This window comes from Colobus angolensis, unplaced genomic scaffold (assembly GCF_000951035.1).
Source record: "Colobus angolensis palliatus isolate OR3802 unplaced genomic scaffold, Cang.pa_1.0 Scaffold29, whole genome shotgun sequence".
Classification (NCBI taxonomy): Eukaryota; Metazoa; Chordata; class Mammalia; order Primates; family Cercopithecidae; genus Colobus; species Colobus angolensis.
The window spans coordinates 3,075,180-3,094,344 of NW_012116154.1; the positions used below are offsets into that span (position 1 = coordinate 3,075,180).

Consider the following 19,165-nt stretch of genomic DNA (forward strand, 5'->3'; position numbering starts at 1 on the left):
GAGCCAAGATCGCACCACTGCACTCCAGCCTGGGCGACAGAGCGAGACTCCGTCTCAAAAAAAAAAGAAAGAAAAAGAAAGATGCAGCTCAATCACCAATAAAATTAAATCTAAAACAACACAAACATAACATGGATGGCTTATAGCTGAGTATCAACTAATTTCCCTGAAGCAAAAACCTCCAGCTTCAAATTATACTTAAAATATTTTTCGATTTTAACATTAAATTCAATCAAGTTAAATATGGATTCCAGACTAGAAAATACTTTGAAAATCACAAAGTAAACATACACAATAAACCAGAATCAGAGACAGTAGCTTTTTATATTAATTCATACCAAATTATGTTTTTCCTGTAAAGCAATTTCTTCTGACATTATTTCTCTGAGTGATACTTTTTTAGTTTGAGTATTCCAATGATCCAATAAAGGTAGCACTTCGGACGCTGCTAAGGTCTTCAGTAATTTTTTGCCTGTTCTCTGAGATGATTTTTGTTCAGGATTATCAAGCCCAGTATGTCCAACCAAGGAAGGATCTACAAAGTAGTATAAATACTGTCATACTCTCAACAATAAATGTATAAATTAAACATTATTCACTCTGTTACATTCACCTCAGAGACCAAGGGAACAGTTTTTTAATTTTCAGTTTGTAAATATAACACAACTTTGAAATTGTAAAATACATCTTCACATCATTGCAAGTAAGAAATGGTATGTATTAATGTAGCAATATTTTAAAAGAGTAATGATCTGTGTATAATTTTTTTTTTTTTTTTTTTTTGAGACAGAGTCTTGCACTGTCACCCAGGCTGGAGTGCAATGGCATGATCTCGGCTCACTGCAACCTCCGCCTCCTGGGTTCAAGCAATTGTCCTGCTTCAGCCTCCCAAGTAGCTGGGAGTACAGGCGCCTGCCACCACACCCGGCTAATTTTTGTATTTTTAGTAGAGACGGGGTTTCACCATGTTGGCCAGGATGGCCTCGAACTCGTGACCTCAGGTGATCTGCCTGCCTTGGCCTCCCAAAGTGCTGGGATTACAGGTGTGAGCCACTGCACCCAGCCAGTCTGTGTATAATTTTAAACTGACTCAATGCTTCCCACTCTTTTTCATATCATATCAACCCAAAATATGGTGACACGTATACAGGACACTGGTAAATAGAGGAAGTTATAGCCAGCTGGAAGTGAGCAACCATAACAGCTATAGTCAGCTCTGCTCACCCATTCTAAGGACCAAGAAGATCGATTATTTTGGCAAACCTGTAACTCAGTGAAGGCACACAATAAAGATTGGCAAAATGATATTCAAAATAAGGAACTGAACATTCTATAAAGCTCACAATAACAGAATTTAATGTGTAACATTTCAACTTCTCAGAGGAATATCAACACATTCTGATATATTCCTCTGCTGTCCCGGGGAGTGAAGAAACAACAGATACTGGCATTTGCACACCATCCTTTGGGTACCTCTATCCCTACATCAGCTGTAGCTCTTGAGGCTACGACATGAGCACAGGTCTGGACCAAAGTGGATCCTAAGAATCTTCAAGGTGGAACTCTTTGCCTTGGTCCCAGTGTGGAGTGGACAACAGAGGCATATGGAGGAACTCAGGCACAAGAGGAGGATGCTTAATAACAGGTCTGCCACTCTGCAACAGTCACTGAAGACAACACTATCTAAGAAAAGTCATCTGGAATCAAATATTTTCAAGTTGGCAGGATGTACCAAAAAAGCAGGCTGCGTTTTGTGATCTAACAATACTGACATCAATAAAAACTTTGAATAACCGAGTAATATTTCAATGATGTTCTTGATCAAACACATGAACACTTTATTGCTCTTAAACCAAAAGTTTTCTTTCATGCAGAGCAAAACCTCAACAGGAAATACTTTGAGAGCATACCCTAGGTGTTCCACAGCACTCATGAAAGTTCAATATATATTATAGGGGCTTTTTTCCCTTTTAAGTTTTATTTCATATCAATAAAGTATTAAATATTTTTAAAGAACTGGCTGGGCGTGGTGGCTCATGCCTGTAACCCCAGCACTTAGGGAGGCCAAGGCGGGTGGATCATCTGCGGTCAGGAGTTTGAGACCAGCCTGACCAATATGGTGAAACCCTGTCTCTACTAAAAATACAAAAATTAGCCAGGCGTGGTGGCGTGCACCTGTAGTCCCAGCTACTCAGGAGGTTGAGGCAGGAGAATTGCTTGAACCCAGGAGGCAGAGGTTGCAGTAAGGCAAGATGGCACCATTGCACTCTAGCCTGGGCGACAGAGCAAGACGCCGTCTTTAAATAAATAAATAAAACTTTTATTTGCAAATCAAAATTTGTGGGTACCGTATTTTGTGGAAGTAATTTAGAATGAGTTAAAATTCAAACACACACACCCAGTTTCAACATTAAGACATTAAAAATAAAAATATGTGCTTTACCTTGCATAAACTTGCCACAAGACACCTCTTCTTGTCTTTGTCGCTCCTAAACACAAAAGCCAGGCAAGAGATTGGCAAACAAGGAGTGCATTAATAAACAAGGATACAAGGTTATATTATTTTTCTCTAGAAATCATTTCTCCTTGTATAACTGTAAACGATCCTTACTAAATCTAAGTAAAACAATAAAGTTAGATAATAAAAATTATGAAGTACGACTACAGCTACATATTTTTCCACTTACAGAATGGTAAAAATACTGCACTTTTTTTCAAAAAAAGTCTTGTTATGGAGAATGGTCTGAAAAATTTTTTTTTTTTTTTGAGACAGAGTCTTGCTCTGTCGCCCAGGCTGGAGTGCAGTGGCCGGATCTCAGCTCACTGCAAGCTCCGCCTCCTGGGTTTACGCCATTCTCCTGCCTCAGCCTCCCAAGTAGCTGGGACTACAGGCGCCCGCCACGTCGCCCGGCTAGTTTTTTGTATTTTTTTAGTAGAGACGGGGTTTCACCGTGTTAGCCAGGATGGTCTCGATCTCCTGACCTCGTGATCCGCCCATCTCGGCCTCCCAAAGTGCTGGGATTACAGGCTTGAGCCACCGCGCCTGGCGAAAAAAATTTTTTTAATAAATTAAAAACTGTCTTTGAAATTTAACCAATCAGCATTGAAGTCTTTAATTTCGGGAGTGAAAAACTCACCGTTTATATTTTTTTTTCTTGGAAAAAAAAACAGGCCAGGCACAGTGGCTCATGCCTATAATCCCAACACTTTGGGAGGCCAAGGCAGGAGGATCACTTAAAGCAGGAATTCAAAACCAACCTGGGCAACATAGTGAGACCTCACCTCTATTGAAAAAAAAAAAAAAAATTACCTAGGTGTGGTGGCAGGCACCTGTTTAGTCCCACCTACTCTGGAGGCTAAGGCAGGAGGATCGTGTGCCCAGTAGTTCAAGGCTGCAGTGAGCTATGACTGTGCCACTGCACTCAACCAGGGCAACAGAGTTAGACACTGTCTCTAAAATAAAAAAAGAAAAAAAAAAAATCAACAATCACAATGAGCTCCATCGCTAATTATATAATTTGGGGCCATCTGGAAATACTTAAACTAGTGAAAAGAAAGAAAGAAAAAAAAAAGACAGTGATCTGTTAAGTGGTACAAGTTCATTCTCTCTCAAAGTCAAAATTCAACAGAACTCATCCAACTCAAAGTCAAAACTCAACAGAACTCCTTCATATTATGTAGTAGATTTTACTGAAATTCAAAGGTTCAAAATGGATAAAAAAGGAGCTCTTTATAAAAAGAAGCCTACCAACCATTACAGATTCTTTCCATTTCTCATGAATCACTTTCGCCAGATTCAGATCTATATGAACCACACAATCTTCAACTGTTAGAGACCCTTGTGGGGGAAGGGGGAGGGAAAAATGTAATCATTAGTCATTATATATTTGCAGAAAACATACTAACCCACCTCATGCATTATAAAACTAACTTGTATTATTAATTCCTAACTTATGCTTCTACTTACTAAATCTCTTAGAGTATTTTTATTTATGTTATATGCTATGTTACTGTCTTCACAATTCTTGACTACTGCAGTTATACAAAGCTTCATAGTAAATCTATTTAAGTTATTCCTTTCCATGAGTCTAAATATGTTTACTTTATTCATTTCTGTTAATCAAGACTTTTCAATAAATATGCTCTAAAAAAATTAATCTTGTCTTAAACGTATCTGGAGTAGCACCAAAGGATTTTAAAAGGTTCATCCATACAATTAGGTGTGAAGTAAATACCAGAGAAAACGTTCAAACTATGCATGGGATAAATACAAACTCCATATAAATATTCTCTATTTATTCCAATTGTATTTTTTAAAGTTCTCCAGAAATGTGTCAAAAATAAGGCACTATGTGAAGTTAGACAACATAAAGTTACTTTTGCATTTCAGTTAACATAGAAAACAATTTCACAATCAAAACAGAACTCTCTAGCCAGGTACGGTGGTACATTCCTATAATCCCAGCTACTCTGGAGGTTGAGGCAGGAGAATCACTTGAGCCTGGGAGGTGGAGGTTGCAGTGAGCCGAGACTGAGGCACTGCACTCTGGCCTGGGCAACAGAGCGAGACTCTGCCTCAGGGGAAAAAAAAAAATAGAACCTTCTGTAGTCTAGTCACACAAAGACACACACATGGTCTTTTACTTTTTCCTCACCTGAATCAATACCAACAGGACCAAATAACTCATTAAGCTGAAAAGCCAGTTCAGGCGGTAATGCCAATTCCAGACAGTCTATGGTTAGAGATTTGGCCATCGCTGAAGTGGGATTCAGTATCTCGGTATTATCTTCCTCGCTAACTCCAGCTGATAAACAACTTCCTGCCATTAGGATTTCCTCCATTTCCTTCTCATCTTCATTCATAAATTCTTCTGCATCTGAAAATTTCACATAATCCTTTGGAAATTTTTCATTTCTCTTTATTTCAAGAGAGTCAGCAAAATAAATTTCTTCATTGAATTCAAGATTTGAAGTACTAGATACAAAGTTAAAAATATCAGAAAAATGTGAAGGAGAATGTATGTTGTCTCCAGCCTCTGTGACTACTAGGTTTTTTTCTGTTTCACTCATATCTGTAGTAGTAGCTTTTGGAATACCTGGAAAGGACTGCTTACTGCTATATAAAAGTTCTGCCTGGCTGTTAGGAAGTACGTCGTCATTATTCTTTAGACTCAGAGCAGCACTGGGAAATACACTTGTCATTGATTCATGGTTTTCAGGAGTAACAGTTCTCATTTCCGTCTGCTCTGAGTTTCCTCTTTCTGCATCACAAGTAGACTGTGAGTTAGCGTTACTAATACCAATCCCATGGCTAAACTCTGGCACAGGAGAATTAGAATTCTCTAAAGTTCCTCTTTGGCTAATAATTTCTTTCAAATTCAACCCCAGAGAAAAAGGCCCAATTTGTGATCCATTGCACGATTTTTGGAAATTCTCAAACTCTGCATCCTCACATAACTTAGTTTCAGAATCCAACAAAAGACTTGTGGCCCAAATAATATCTTTATTACACCTCTCATATAAGTCTTTCAGGGCTTCTAACGAAAAGGATCCAAACAGTTTACAAAGAATGTTAAGATTTTCAGATTCATCTGCACTGGTAAGCTCACTTTCTTCAACAAACGTGCTTTTATCATACATTACTCTATATGGAATTGCTTCTTGAACATCTGATTTTGTGTTAATACTTAAAACTTTCGGCTTAAATCCATCTAATCTTCCTGTTAATACTTTGATAGAATCTGAAATGCTAATTTTATTCTTTTCTATTTTCCATAAAAGAGCAAAATCCTGTGGTTCAGTCTGGGTACACATGCCCACTTCTTTTCCAGGGTCTCTCTTAGGCATATGCTCTTGACATTCAGCTAACGTTTCTGGTTCCACTACTCCAGAAATAGTTGGTGCACTATTGGTAAAAATAAGAGGCAATGATGTGTGTTGCCCATGACTCTTTGTACTTAGACAAGTCTGATTCTCACAGGTCATTTCACTGGGTACCATTTCAGAACTTCCTAAATTGGAGCTACTCAATGTCTTTAGTTTTTGAGGACTTGTGCCCCAAGAGGCCTCATGTGCTGTAGATAATGATATTTCATTCATTTTGCCATTTGTTCCAATTTCTAGGTTGGGCTCACTGAAACCAGTCTTTGGCATTCTTGATCTGTGTTCCCTCTGAGCTAAAGAATCAGATGAAGGCCAGTCACCCACAATGTTGAATGAGTTTTTTTCAATATTTTTATAAGCATCATATTTATAGCTACTGAGTGGCTCTGAAGCATCATCACACTGTGACTTTCTGCCATCCTCTACACTTTCATGTGGAGATCCTCGTTGCTGGACACAATCTATATTCACAGATAAACTGTTAAGTAATACTTTGTGTGACTGTGGGTAATTATACTTTTTGTCATTTTGTACAGATGAAGTTTTTTCCGTTTTTCTATTCCTTTTTGTCCTCTGACCAATAGTCTTATCAACTGGCCAGTCACCAACAAAATTTGACAGCTCATGTCTTGGGAACTTTTCCAAAGTTGATTTGCTTTTTTGCTTCCCAAAGGCTTTTTTCTTTACTGTTGCTCTTTCTTCCACTATTTCACCAGGTGAGGGTTTTTCATTTTGAAGTGGTTCAGTATTTGCAAGATCACAGTCTTCTTGATTATTTTCACTATACCAAGTACTAGGTGATACTCTCTCCACAGAACTATCTGTGTCAGTTTTACTATACCCTTTTACAGCCACCATTTCTATTTGCTCTTCTTCACTTTTGTCTGTTACTTGTAGTTTGTTTTCAGAGTCAGAAAAATACATGTGTGGAGTTTCCAGAATTAAAGCACTTTGAATGCTAGGATTCATATCACTTATTTCTTTTCTTCTTTTGTTTAAATCTGCATTAGAGAGATACGTAACATTCTCAGGTAACACTGTTTCTTTGGTTACATCAAGATTCTTCTCTTCAATGAAATCTAGATGCTTCAAAGAAGAAGATAAAACATTTTCTTCTTTTTCAGAGATAGTATCTTCATTGTCTCTTGGGCTGTAAGATTATTTTAAAGAGTATCATGAGAAAGTCTCTTAATGCTGCCATCAATACTATGATTTAAAGAAGCATTAACTGACAGGGCACTTAACAGTTATTCTGAAAATTTTATAAATAAACTACATTAAAATTATAAAAGCTAATTTTGATCATAGTGATCTTTGATCACTATGAACACATTACTTTGTTGTAACCCCATTACCTAGCATGATGCTTGGCATATATGAAGCACTCAAACTTTTTTTTGAATTGAATAGTACATATGAGATTTTCAGTGTAGGTGTTAATTATGCATTAAAGTTAAAGCTCTGAATTTGTTCCCAGGAGAGGACACCACTTTCCTGGCTTCTTTCTGACTTTAGTTTTACATAGCTAAGCATAGGTAAAATAGGTCTGCCTCTATGCTGTGTACCTGTCATTTGATACAGAGGAAGCTTCACTTACAAAGTCACAAAGGGCCAACCAACGCTATTTGCCCAATTAAGAGAAATGAGAGAAAAAGAGCTTTCATTTGAAATGTCATTTGGTAAGATTTTTTAAAGCCAAACTTAATGTTAATTTCAGACTCAGAGCCCTTGTGCAAATCATTTTACTCTCAACGTCAGTTAATTTTTCCCGATTAAATTTGTCAACACATTTTCCTTTTTTTTTAAACTTCAGCAGTGCTCGAAGTCCCAACTCTCACAGGATGCCTTCCTAAGTGAACTCATACCTAACACTGAGTTTTCTATGTGTTAGATGATGATACAACTCTAAGTCCCTTGCATGTACTAATTCATAATCCTTATAAGATTTTTACGAGCAGAGTATTACTGGCATTTTAGAAATGAAGAACTGAAGTAAAGAAAGATTTTGTAACTTGCCAAAGATTACAAAGCTTTGGGATTTTTGAACCCAGGAAATACAGCCCAAGCGTTCATGATCTTAACCACTTTGCAACACTGTGTCTCAATTTAAAAAAGCATTTATAAATTTTGTCTTCCTCATTCCCAACTCCTTTTTAACAGAGCCTCTCTATCCCTTACCATCATAACATGGATAATTCAGCCCTCTACATATATCTGGTTTCTTCTTTACTCGGTCAATTAATGCTGTTTTTATTTATTCATTTGTTTATGTGTCCTCACTACTAAACAGAATCAGTGCTACCTCGGATTGCAAACTGTCAGAAGGCCACGACTTATATTACTTGGTAAAAGTGTACCGTTAATAATTTTTATAACACTAGCTTGAAAGAGTATTTTCATTAAAACTTAAGGAAATTAAGAAGTGATTTGAGTGGATACAAAATAATAACAGCGAGAAGATAAGGGAAATACTGGTTTAGCAGCGAGGGTCACATAAAACTGGCAGGAGAATTCACAGCATAATCATGGACTCGCAAAACTCTAGGACAACAAAAGAACTGTCATGTCATCTCCCATATGAACTTGTACTTCTCTTGCTAACTACATACATCCCACCCCAGGTAAGACTATAAGTAAACCCTTATAAATAACAAAAGTCCATCTTATTTTTTTTTTTATTTTTTTTTATTTTTTTGAGATGGAGTTTCGCTCTTGTTGCCCAGGGTGGAATGCAATGGTGCGATCTCGGCTAAATGCAACCTCCGCCTCCCGGGTTCAAGTGATTCTCCTACATCAGCCTCTCAAGCAGCTGAGATTACAGGCATGCACCACCAGCCCAGCTAATTTTGTACTTTTGGTAGAGATGGGGTTTCTCCATGTCGGTCAGGCTCGTCTCGAACTCCTGACCTCAGGTGATCCACCTGCCTCAGCCTCCCAAACTGCCGGGATTACAGGTGTGAGCCACCACACCTAGCCAAGTCCACCTTATTTTTAAAGTTTATCAGCAATGATTCCACACGCTCCAAAATTATACTTTTTAAAAATTATATTTCAAATTGAATTTCGTACATAAGGCATTTTAACCTACCTAGTGCTTCTATCCTCACAAGAATATGCACACAACTCAATACGTTCAATTTTCTCTGGAACTGAAGAACTCATAATTATTGGCACTGAAACAAAACGTTGATAATGTTCCAACATTCTTGTTATTTTTTCTTTGCTTACCCTGTGAATGTTACGCCTGAAAATTCCAGGGGAGAAAAGGGTTGAAGGAATATTGATAATTAATTTTTTAAAAATCAGAACATACGTCCAGAAAAACAATAATATATTTCTAATAGATAAGAATATCAAAGATGCTTTATTGTGACCACAATATATATGAATCGATCCTAATTTTCATTTTATTAAGGATTTCTTAAATTATACATTTTAAGTTCAAAGAAAGAAAGAAAATTCTAGTATTTGAAGTTTCTAGAGGTTCAAATATGAAGTTTGTTGTTTGTGTTTTCACTCATGGTGGCTTTTTTAAAAATGTTTTTTATTATAAGCTCATATTTGGTTGAACTTAATACATGAGAATTCTGAGGCCTTCAACTCGGGAGTACTTTCACACAGCATCTAGGTTTATATCTGCCAGGAGGCCAGATGTTACGAAAACACCTCAATTGCAACTCTCTTGTCTTGGGTTGAATTCAAGGCTTTGTGTCTGGATCCCAGGGATAATATATGCATTTGCCAGTTGGGAAATCTGGCTTTCATATTTACCTACCTCGATCTTGTCTGGTTTCAGATCACAGAGAAGCAAAGAGATAGAAAATATGAAAGAGAGGTTAAGAGTCATAGGAACCAGAGCCAAAAGTTCTAGTGTACATCTAATCTAAGTCCCGGAAAGAGAAGAAAACACATGGGACGGAAGCAATGTAAAGAAAAATGCTCAGAATTTTCCAGAACTAATGAAAAATACCAATCCCTTAATTTCAGAAGCCAACAAATGCCAAACAAGATAAAAAATAAGAAATCCATAACTAGAAACTAACTAGTACTGAAATTGTCATTCACCAAAGACAAAGAGATGATATTAAAAGCAACCAGAAATTTTAAAAAATCATTTTAAAACTAGTTATCTACAAAGAAACTATTAGAATGACAGCTGACTTAACAACAATAATAATGTAAGTCAGAAGGGAGTTAAGCATTATCTTCAACAACAGAAAATAACTGTCAGTATAGAATATACATATGCAGCAAAAGAATCTTACAAGAATGAGGGCAATAAAAAGATCTGCAGATTTTAAAAAAAGAATTTGACACCAAGCAGACCCTTACTGTAAAGAAAATTCTCAAAGATGAACATCAGGCAGAAGGAAATTCCCAGATGAAAGGTATATGATGCAAGAAAAAAATGAAGCAGAAAGCAATAACTAGATGAATAAGTGAAAACAAACACTACCTGTATATTCTGGACAATGAGAGCATGTAAACTGAGAGGGAGGCAAGTGTCAGAATTAAAATGTTTTAAAGTCTTCGTATGTGTGAGGAGGAAAGCCAAGAAAATGGTTTGACTTTAGATTTAAAGTCTGCATGATAAAACTTGTAAAGTAACCACTAAAAGAACAAAAATAGTGTATATGATTTCCAAATTAGTAGAGAAGAAAAAAATTTAATTAAAAAATTTGGAAACAATTTTAAAAATTTTAAATAAGGCATGACAGGAAAAAAAATTCAACTACATCATTTTCTATATTAGAAGAACAATCACAGAAAATGTGAGATAAACAAAAAGCACAGAATGAGACAAGATCAATTATATGAATAATTGTAAGAAACAAGATCAATTATATGAATAACCAAAGTAACCATAAAAGAACTAAGTTTATCAGTTAAAAGTAAAGGTGGACAGAGTGGATTTTGAAAAATCCAGCCATCATGCTTACAAGAGATACATCTAACATAAAAACATTCAAAGTAAAAGTATGAAAAAAGAAATAAATACTAACTAAAAGGAAGCTGATATAGGTCTATCAATATTAGACAAATTACACTTTACAACAAAAATCACTACTAAAGACAATAGAAAATCACCAGAAAATAATAAAAGGTTCAGTTATTAGGGTAATATAAAAATCTTAAGCTTGTATACATTTCAAAAACTACCTTCCAAATATATAAAGCAAACATAGGCAGAATTATAAGGAGAAATCACATGTTCAACAAAATAAAGGGAGATTTCAACATTCATCCCTCAAATATAGGAGATATGAGTAACAATAAGCATGATTTAATGGATATATTGACACATTGTAATCATATACATTCTTATCAAGCAAATATGAAATGTATAAAAAAACAACACTTAACTAGGCCAAAAAAATCTTTAAAATATCAGTGAATTAGTATCACACAAACTACACAACCTGACCTACTGTAGTTAAGTTGAAAACCAATTTTTATAAAAGACAAAACATCCATCTGTTCAGAAATTTAAAAACACAGTACTAAATTAACCCAAGAGCTAAAGGACGAAATTAATCATAATGCAAACTAGAAAATAACTAAATAAAACAAAAATAAAGTATTATATATTAAAAATCTGAGAGCAGCTAAAATAATACATAGGAAAATTTTATTTTATTGGGAGACAGTCTCACTCTGTTGCCCAGGCTGGAGTGCAATGGTGCAATCACAGCTCACCACAGCCTCGACCTCCCAGGCTAGAGCAATCCTGCCACCTCAGCATCTGGGATCACAGGCCCATGCCACCATACCCAGCTAATTTTTTTATTTTTTGTAGAGTCAGGGTCCCATTCTGTTGCCCAGGCTAGTCTCAAACTCCTGGTCTCAAGAAATTCTCCTGCCTCAGCTTCCCAAAGTACTGGGATCACAGGCAGGACCCACCACACCTGGCATACATAGGGAAATTTTAACATCAAATTTCATACTAGAAAATGACCTAAACCTTCAAGTAGAGAAGTTTAAAACACAAGAGAATAAAAAAAGCAAAACTGATTTTTAAAGCAATAAAGGTAGAATAATGAGAAGCAGAAATTAAACATCAAAAAACTTACAATGGAGTTCAAATAAAGCTGAGACATGTTTATCTGAAAAGGCTAATTAAAACAAAATCTGATCTCTGATGAGAACAATAAAGAAAAAAGGAAGGAAGATAATATAAACATACTAAGATTGCAGGAGGGAACTTAACTGCTAACACAGTAGATGTGTAAACAGTAAGAGACGATTATAATTGCTTTAATAAAGTCTTAATAAATTCAGAAATGTTGCTGTAAAGGAAAAATTCCAAATGAACATTCTCACGAAGAAAACATCAGATCCAGAGAATTTTTTAAGTAAGTTCTAACATTCAAACTTAGATAAACCTAGAAAAGAAGAAAAGAGGAGATACCTCCCAATTAATTTTATGATCCACAAAGTCAGGTAAGACAAGTCAAGGAATAAAAAACTGTAGTCAATCTCATTTATTTATAAAGATGCAAAAATCCTAAATGAAATACTAGAAAACCAAACTCAGTAATCTATCAAAAGGAAATGAAAAGGAAGTAGTGATACATGCTACAACATGGATGAGCCTTAAAAACATTATGCTAAGTGAAAAGATGCCAGACACAAATGGCCACATATTATACGTTCCATTTATATGCAGTATACACAACAGAAAAACCCATAAATACGGAACACACATTAGTAGTTGCCAAGAGGAGGGGGGAACCAGAGTAACTGCTTGTAGGCATAGGGCTTCTTTGGAGAAAATGGAAAAGTTCTGAAATTACACAGGGGTGATGATCACACAACACTGTGAATATACTAAAATTAGGTTGTCCTTTAGTACTAAAATTAGTTGAAATTTCCAAGAAAAAAAATAACCTAACCAAAATGAAGTTAGGGCTATCTCTATGGAAATATAGAACACAAAGCAAAACACACTGTATGTCCATGCTTTGACTGACATTTTTATTCAAATCAAGCAACTGAATAAAGAAAAAAGTATAGCCATAGGGGGAGGCAGACATGGAGTAAGATACCTGGACAGCTGGGTATTTGTTACCTTTTCCATCTCTACATTCGTACTACCTTCCAGTGCTCTAAGTCACTAAGCAGCTACAACAGTCTGCCCCTCCCAGTAGCACATGGTTCAGGTATGCCAAATCCTAGGGTCCGTTCTAGTTTCAGATATTAACATATGATTCAAAGTAATAAAGTACAGGCTGGGCATGGTGGCTCACACCTGTGGTCCCAGCACTTTGGGAGGCAGAGGCAGGAGGATCACTTGAGGCCAGGAGTTCAAGACCAGCCTGGGTAACATGGTAAGACCCTGTCTCTATATTTAAATAAATAAATAAATAAGAACTCAAAAAAGGTAATAAGGGACAGAATATATAATCCAAGGGGAATTTTTACTGTAAATTAACTCAATTTTAGAAACACAAACTCTTCATAAAACCGGACAAAAAGTTGTAAGCAATAGAAATTAAATACAGTCTAATCAATTCATTCATCATTTACAAGGGGAAAAATCTAGATGGACCCTCTCTGTCTGCTGTTATATAAAAAGCATGTTAGGTAGCCTCCAAGTTTTACCTTGCAAGTTCCTTTGGTTTAAACTTCCACCATGTGTCTGGTTCCCGAAAAAGGACTTTGTATTTGTGTTTCTGAGACTACATACAACAAAGACAAAAACATTTTAAAATAGATACTTCCAAGAAAGTAAAATTATTGTTTCTAAATTTATAGCATTTTAAACATAAAGATTATCTAATCTTGATGAGCATGTTAAAATGGCAAAATATACAATGACTTTAACCTAGCAATTAACTATTAGAAATTTATACTACTGATAAATACTTATATAAGAGCGTTTATTTATACAATACATATATTAGGCCAGGAGCAGTGGCTCATGCCTGTAATCCCAGCACTTTGGGAGGCCAAGGCGGGCGGATCACCTGAGGTCGGGAGTTCAAGACCAGCCTGACCAACATGGACAAACCCCATCTCCACTAAAAATACAAAATTAGCCAGGCATGGTGGTACATGCCTGTAATCCCAGCTACTAGGGAGGCTGAGGCAGGTAAATCGCTTGAACCTGGGAGGCAGAGGTTGCGGTGAGCCAAGATTGTGCCATTGCACTCCAGCCTGGGCAACAAGAGCGAAACTCCGTCTCAAAAAAAAAACAAAATACATATATTAGATATACGCCAGGATAGCCAGTTTTCCAGTATTTGTAACAGCAAAAGAAAACAAATAACTGTGGCTATTAATATAGAACTGACTAAATAAGTGAAGGTATAACCACAAGATGAAAATACTACACAGTAATTTCAAAAATTCTACATGTGTTAATGACAGAATGTTCTTAAAAAATGTAAAGAAAAGAAGATAGGCCAGGCGCAGTGGCTCCTGCCTGTAATCCCAGCACACTGGGAGGCCGAGGCGGGTGGATCACGAGGTCAGGAGATCGAGACCATCCTCGCTAACACGGTGAAACCCCCGTCTCTACTAAAAATACAAAAAATTAGCCGGGCATGGTGGCAGGCGCCTGTAGTCCCAGCTACTCAGCAGGCTGAGGCAGGAGAATGGCATGAACCCGGGAGGCGGAGCTTGCAGTGAGCCGAGATCACACCACCGCACTCCAGCATGGGCAACAGAACGAGATTCCATCTCAAAAAAAAAAAAGGAAGATAAAGAATTTTCAGCCGGACATGTTGGCTCACACCTGTAATCCCAACACTTTGCAAGACCGAAGTGGGTGGATTAACTGAGGTCAGGAGTTCAAGACCAGCCTGGCCACCATGGTGAAACCCCATCTATACTAAAAATACAAAAAATTAGCTGGGCGTGGTGGCGGGCACCTGTAATCCCAGTTTCTCAGGAGGCTGAGGCAGGAGAATTGCTTGAACCCAGGAGGCGGAGGTTGCAGTGAGCTGAGATCACACCATTGCACTCCAGCCTGGGCAACAAGAGCGAAGTTCAGTCTCAAAAAAAAAAAAAAAAACTGGGCAAAAAAGAGCAAGGAGGGAAAGAGGATTAGGTATAGGTCAGGTAAACGGAAAGCGTTTAAATATTAAAAGAAATCTGGCAAATTCAGAGAGAATAGCTGAGTTTACAGATTGCTGAATTTCTCAGAACAGCAAAATTTCAGAAGAAATTTGGGGAAAAACAAAGGACCAACAAATCTTGATTCTGCCAAGTATGAGGAAAATGAAATAAATATATATAACATATGTACAAAAAAACTATAATTTAGTAGCACTATCTTTTCATGAAAGACTCAAAAAAAAAAAAAACTTAAAGTTTAAAAATTGAATTTCAGAATTTAAAAATTTACCTTTATGGAAAAACTCAGCTAAATGGCCTAATTTCCTCATTTTCCTGAAGACCAAAGAAAGTTCAGTTACAGACTATCCAAGATTCTGAGATTCTTAAGTGCTTCAGATTCACTTTCATAATTAATGTTCCCCAATAACTGCATATGAACTGTTATAAACTTATGACAACTTATGGTACTAACCAAAGCAACATATGGTTTCATTTCCCATGCCTGTAGGTTTGTATTATCTATAATTATAGGAGATATCTTCTTCTCAAATGCTTCTTTTGCTGAAAAACATAACAGATAATTAAAAATCATTTTTAAATAACAATATTTAAGTATGATTTTCAAAAAATCTGATATTTTCATAATTTGAAAAACACAGATGCGCTAATTTTACTCACTGCTCAACTTCTAAATATCCCTTTGGGGACATAAAAATTAAGTAAGTATGGGTTGACTGGGCATGGTGGCTCATGCCCATAATCCCAGCACTTTGGGAAGCCAAAGCAGGTGGATCACTTGAGGTCAGGAGTTCGAAACCAACCTGGCCAATATGGTGAAATCCCATCTCTACTAAAAAAACAAAAATTATTCGGGCTTGGTGCCCACCTGTAGGCCCAGCTACTCAGGAGGCTGAGATAAGAGAATCACTTGAAACCAGGAGGCGGAGTTTGCCGTGAGCCAAGATCATGCCACTGCACTCCAGCCTGGGCAACAGAGTGAGACTCTGCCTACAAAATACAAAACAAGGCCGGGCGCACTGGCTAACGCCTATAATCCCAGAACTTTGGGAGGCCAAGGCAGGCAGATCATGAGGTCAGGAGTCCAAGACCAACCTGACCAACATATTGAAACCCAATCTCTACTAAAAATACAAAAATTAGCCAGGTGTGGTATACGCAGGTGTAGTCCCAGCTACTTGGGAGGCTGAGGCGGGAGAATAGCTTGAACCCAGTATGCAAAGCTTGCAGTGAGCTGAGACCACGCCATTGCACTCCAGCCTGGGTGACAGAGTAAAACTCTGTCCCAAAAAAAAAAAAAAAACCCACATATTAAGACTGTCAAGCAAGAGAGAAATACCTTGAGTAGAAAAATTAAAATCAAACTATAGTTTGGAGTTTAGTTAATAATAATAAACCAATTTCTTAGTTTGGATAAATGTATCCTAGTTATATTAGATGTTAACATGAAGGATAAATGAGTGAAGGTATACAGAAGCTTTCCATAGTATCTCTGCAACTTTTCCATAAATCTAAAATTATTCAAAAATAAAGCTTAAAAACAAACAACAAACCCAAATGGACAAATACACACACACAAAATGTAATGATCTGAAATAAAGAAAACATTATAACACACTGTTGCACAAGGGATTTTCTTACCTTTCTTCCAAAGGAATTAGACCATACAGGAAATAATGATGTACCACAACAAGTAAGCCTTACAAGTAATTATTTGGAAGTTTTCAAAGTTCTGCCCAGTCTCTAACAACTCACTAATGAAGAAACAAAGAACCAATTTAAAAATGGGCAAAAGAGGCTGGGCATGGTACCTCACACCTATGATCCCAGCACTCTGGGAGACTGAGGCAGGCAAATCACCTGAGGTCAGGAGTTCTAGACCACCCTGGCCAACACAGTGAAACCCTGTCTCTACTAAAAATACAACAATTAGCCAGGGGTGGTGGCACACACCTGTAATCCCAGCTACTCAGGAGGCCGAGGCACAAAAACCACTTGAACCCAGGAGGTGGAGGTTGCAATGAGTCAAGATCGTGCCACTGCACTCCAGCCTGAGCAACAGAGCAAATATGGGTAGACATTTCTCCACAGAAGATATACAAATGGCCAATAAACGCACAAAAAGATGTTCCACATCATCAGCCATCAGAGAAAAGTAAATTGAAAGCACAATGAGATACCACTTCACACCTATCAGAATAGGAATAATCAAAAAAACAGACAATAACAAGTGTTGGTGAAGACGTGGAAAAGTTGAAACCCTCATAAATTATTAGAGGAAACATAAAAAGATATGATTGCTTTGGAAAACAGCATGGCAGTTCCTAGAAAGGTTAGACATAGACATGTGTGTTTGTTTATAGCAGCAGTGTTCTTAATAGCCAAGAAGTGAAAACAACTCAAATGTCTATTAATTGATGGACAGATCAACAAAATGTGATATATCCACCCAATGGAATCTTACTCATCCATAAAAAGGAATGAAACACATGCTACAACATGGATGAAGCTTGAAAACATTATGCTAAGTGAAAGAAGCCAATCACAAAAGTCCACATGCTGTAGGAAAGGTCCAGAATAGGCAAATTATCTATAGTGACAAAACACAGACTGGAGAGAAATGAAGGGTGACTGCGAATAGGTACAGAATCTTTCTGAGATGATAAAAATGTTCTAAAATTTAGCGTGTTCTAAAAGTTGCAGCAAAGCCAAATTAAATAGAGTGTATTGACGAATGCACAGCCCTGAATATTAAGTTCTAAAAACCATTGAATTGTAGAATTTAAATGGATGATTTGTATCGCACATGAATTTTGTCTTAACGAAGCAGTTTTAAAATGAATTCCACCTATTAACATATATTATTGTTGCTGTTATAACGGCATGCTGAACCATGCTAACACTTTTTTTTTTTTTTGAGACAGAGTCTCGCTCTGTCACCCAGACTGGAGTGCAGTGGTGGGATCTTGGCTCACTGCAACCTCTACCTCCCAGGTTCAAGCAATTCTCCTGCCTCAGCCTCCCAAATAGCTGGGATTACAGGTGTGCACCATCATGCCTGGTTAATTTTTGTATTTTTAGTAGAGATGGGGTCACGCCATGTTGGCCAGGCTGGTCTCGAACTCCTGACCTCAGGTGATCCATCTGCCTAAGCCTCCCAAAGTGCTGGAATTACAGGCGTGAGCCACTGCGCCCAGCCAATGCTAACACTTTTTACCTTCACTTAACTTTCACAACAATCCTAGGAGTTAAGTATTATTATTCCCTTTCACAAAGGGGACACTGGGCCTTGGAAAGTATAAATAACTTGCACAAGATCATATAGCTAGTAACTGGTGAATCCAAGGGTGATCTTCATCACCAAATCACACTGCCTCCTTTGGTTTTAGTTATGTTGGTATTTTCAGATTCCTGAATTCTTAATCTTTAGTTCAAAAAAGAATATATAAAAAGTTAACAATGTCTGAAGATGGCAAACCCAAGAATCACCTTTATAGTACACTTATCACAAAAGACTGAGGGCCAGGTGTGGTGGCTCATGCCTGTAATCCCAGCACTTTGGGAGGCCGAGATAGGCGGATCACGAAGTCAAGAGATCGAGACCTTCCTGGCCAACATGGTGAAACCCTGTCTCTACTAAAAATACAAAAATTATCTGGGCATGGTGGCCTATGCCTGTAGTTCCAGTTACTCAGGAGGATGAGGCAGGAGAATTGCTTAAATCCAGGAGGCAGACATTGCAGTGAGCCGAGATCAAGCCACTGCACTCCAGCCTAGCGACAGACTAGGACTCTGTCTCAAAAAGAAAAAACCCTGAGGAAAATATAGTCCCTATATCTTAATAAGATTCTCCATAGAAAATTCAAACTATGCAAATAAACATTTAATGATAAAACCATCTTCACTGAATAGACAGCTATGCTAGCAAGGAAACTAAATTTTTACCTATGATGTCCCTACAGATTCAGTTTACAGAGAGTTGTTTTTATTCTCACACTATCTTCTATAAAAAGTAAACCAATCACCAGGCGTACTGGCTCATGCCTGTAATCCCAGCACTTTGGGAGACTGAGGCAGGTAAATCACAAGGTCAGGCGTTCAAGACCAGCCTGGCCAACACAGTGAAACCCTGTCTCTACTAAAAATACAAAAATTAGCCAGGCACAGTGGCATGTGCCTGTAATCACAGCTACTCAGGAGGAGG

General features: G+C 37.3%; 1 protein-coding gene across 1 annotated transcript in view; it reads right to left on the reverse strand.

Annotated features, from left to right (window-relative positions):
• N4BP2 (NEDD4 binding protein 2) overlaps positions 1-19,165 on the reverse strand; it is a 107,750-nt gene that overhangs the window by 25,887 nt on the left and 62,698 nt on the right. The window contains exons 6-13 of the mRNA XM_011949148.1: positions 16,666-16,715; positions 15,416-15,504; positions 13,486-13,562; positions 8,972-9,127; positions 4,656-7,033; positions 3,753-3,838; positions 2,444-2,489; positions 339-535 (exon numbers count right to left, since the gene is read on the reverse strand). Coding sequence (XP_011804538.1) covers positions 339-535; positions 2,444-2,489; positions 3,753-3,838; positions 4,656-7,033; positions 8,972-9,127; positions 13,486-13,562; positions 15,416-15,504; positions 16,666-16,715 — 3,079 coding nt within the window. The remainder of the gene's footprint in view (positions 1-338; positions 536-2,443; positions 2,490-3,752; positions 3,839-4,655; positions 7,034-8,971; positions 9,128-13,485; positions 13,563-15,415; positions 15,505-16,665; positions 16,716-19,165) is intronic.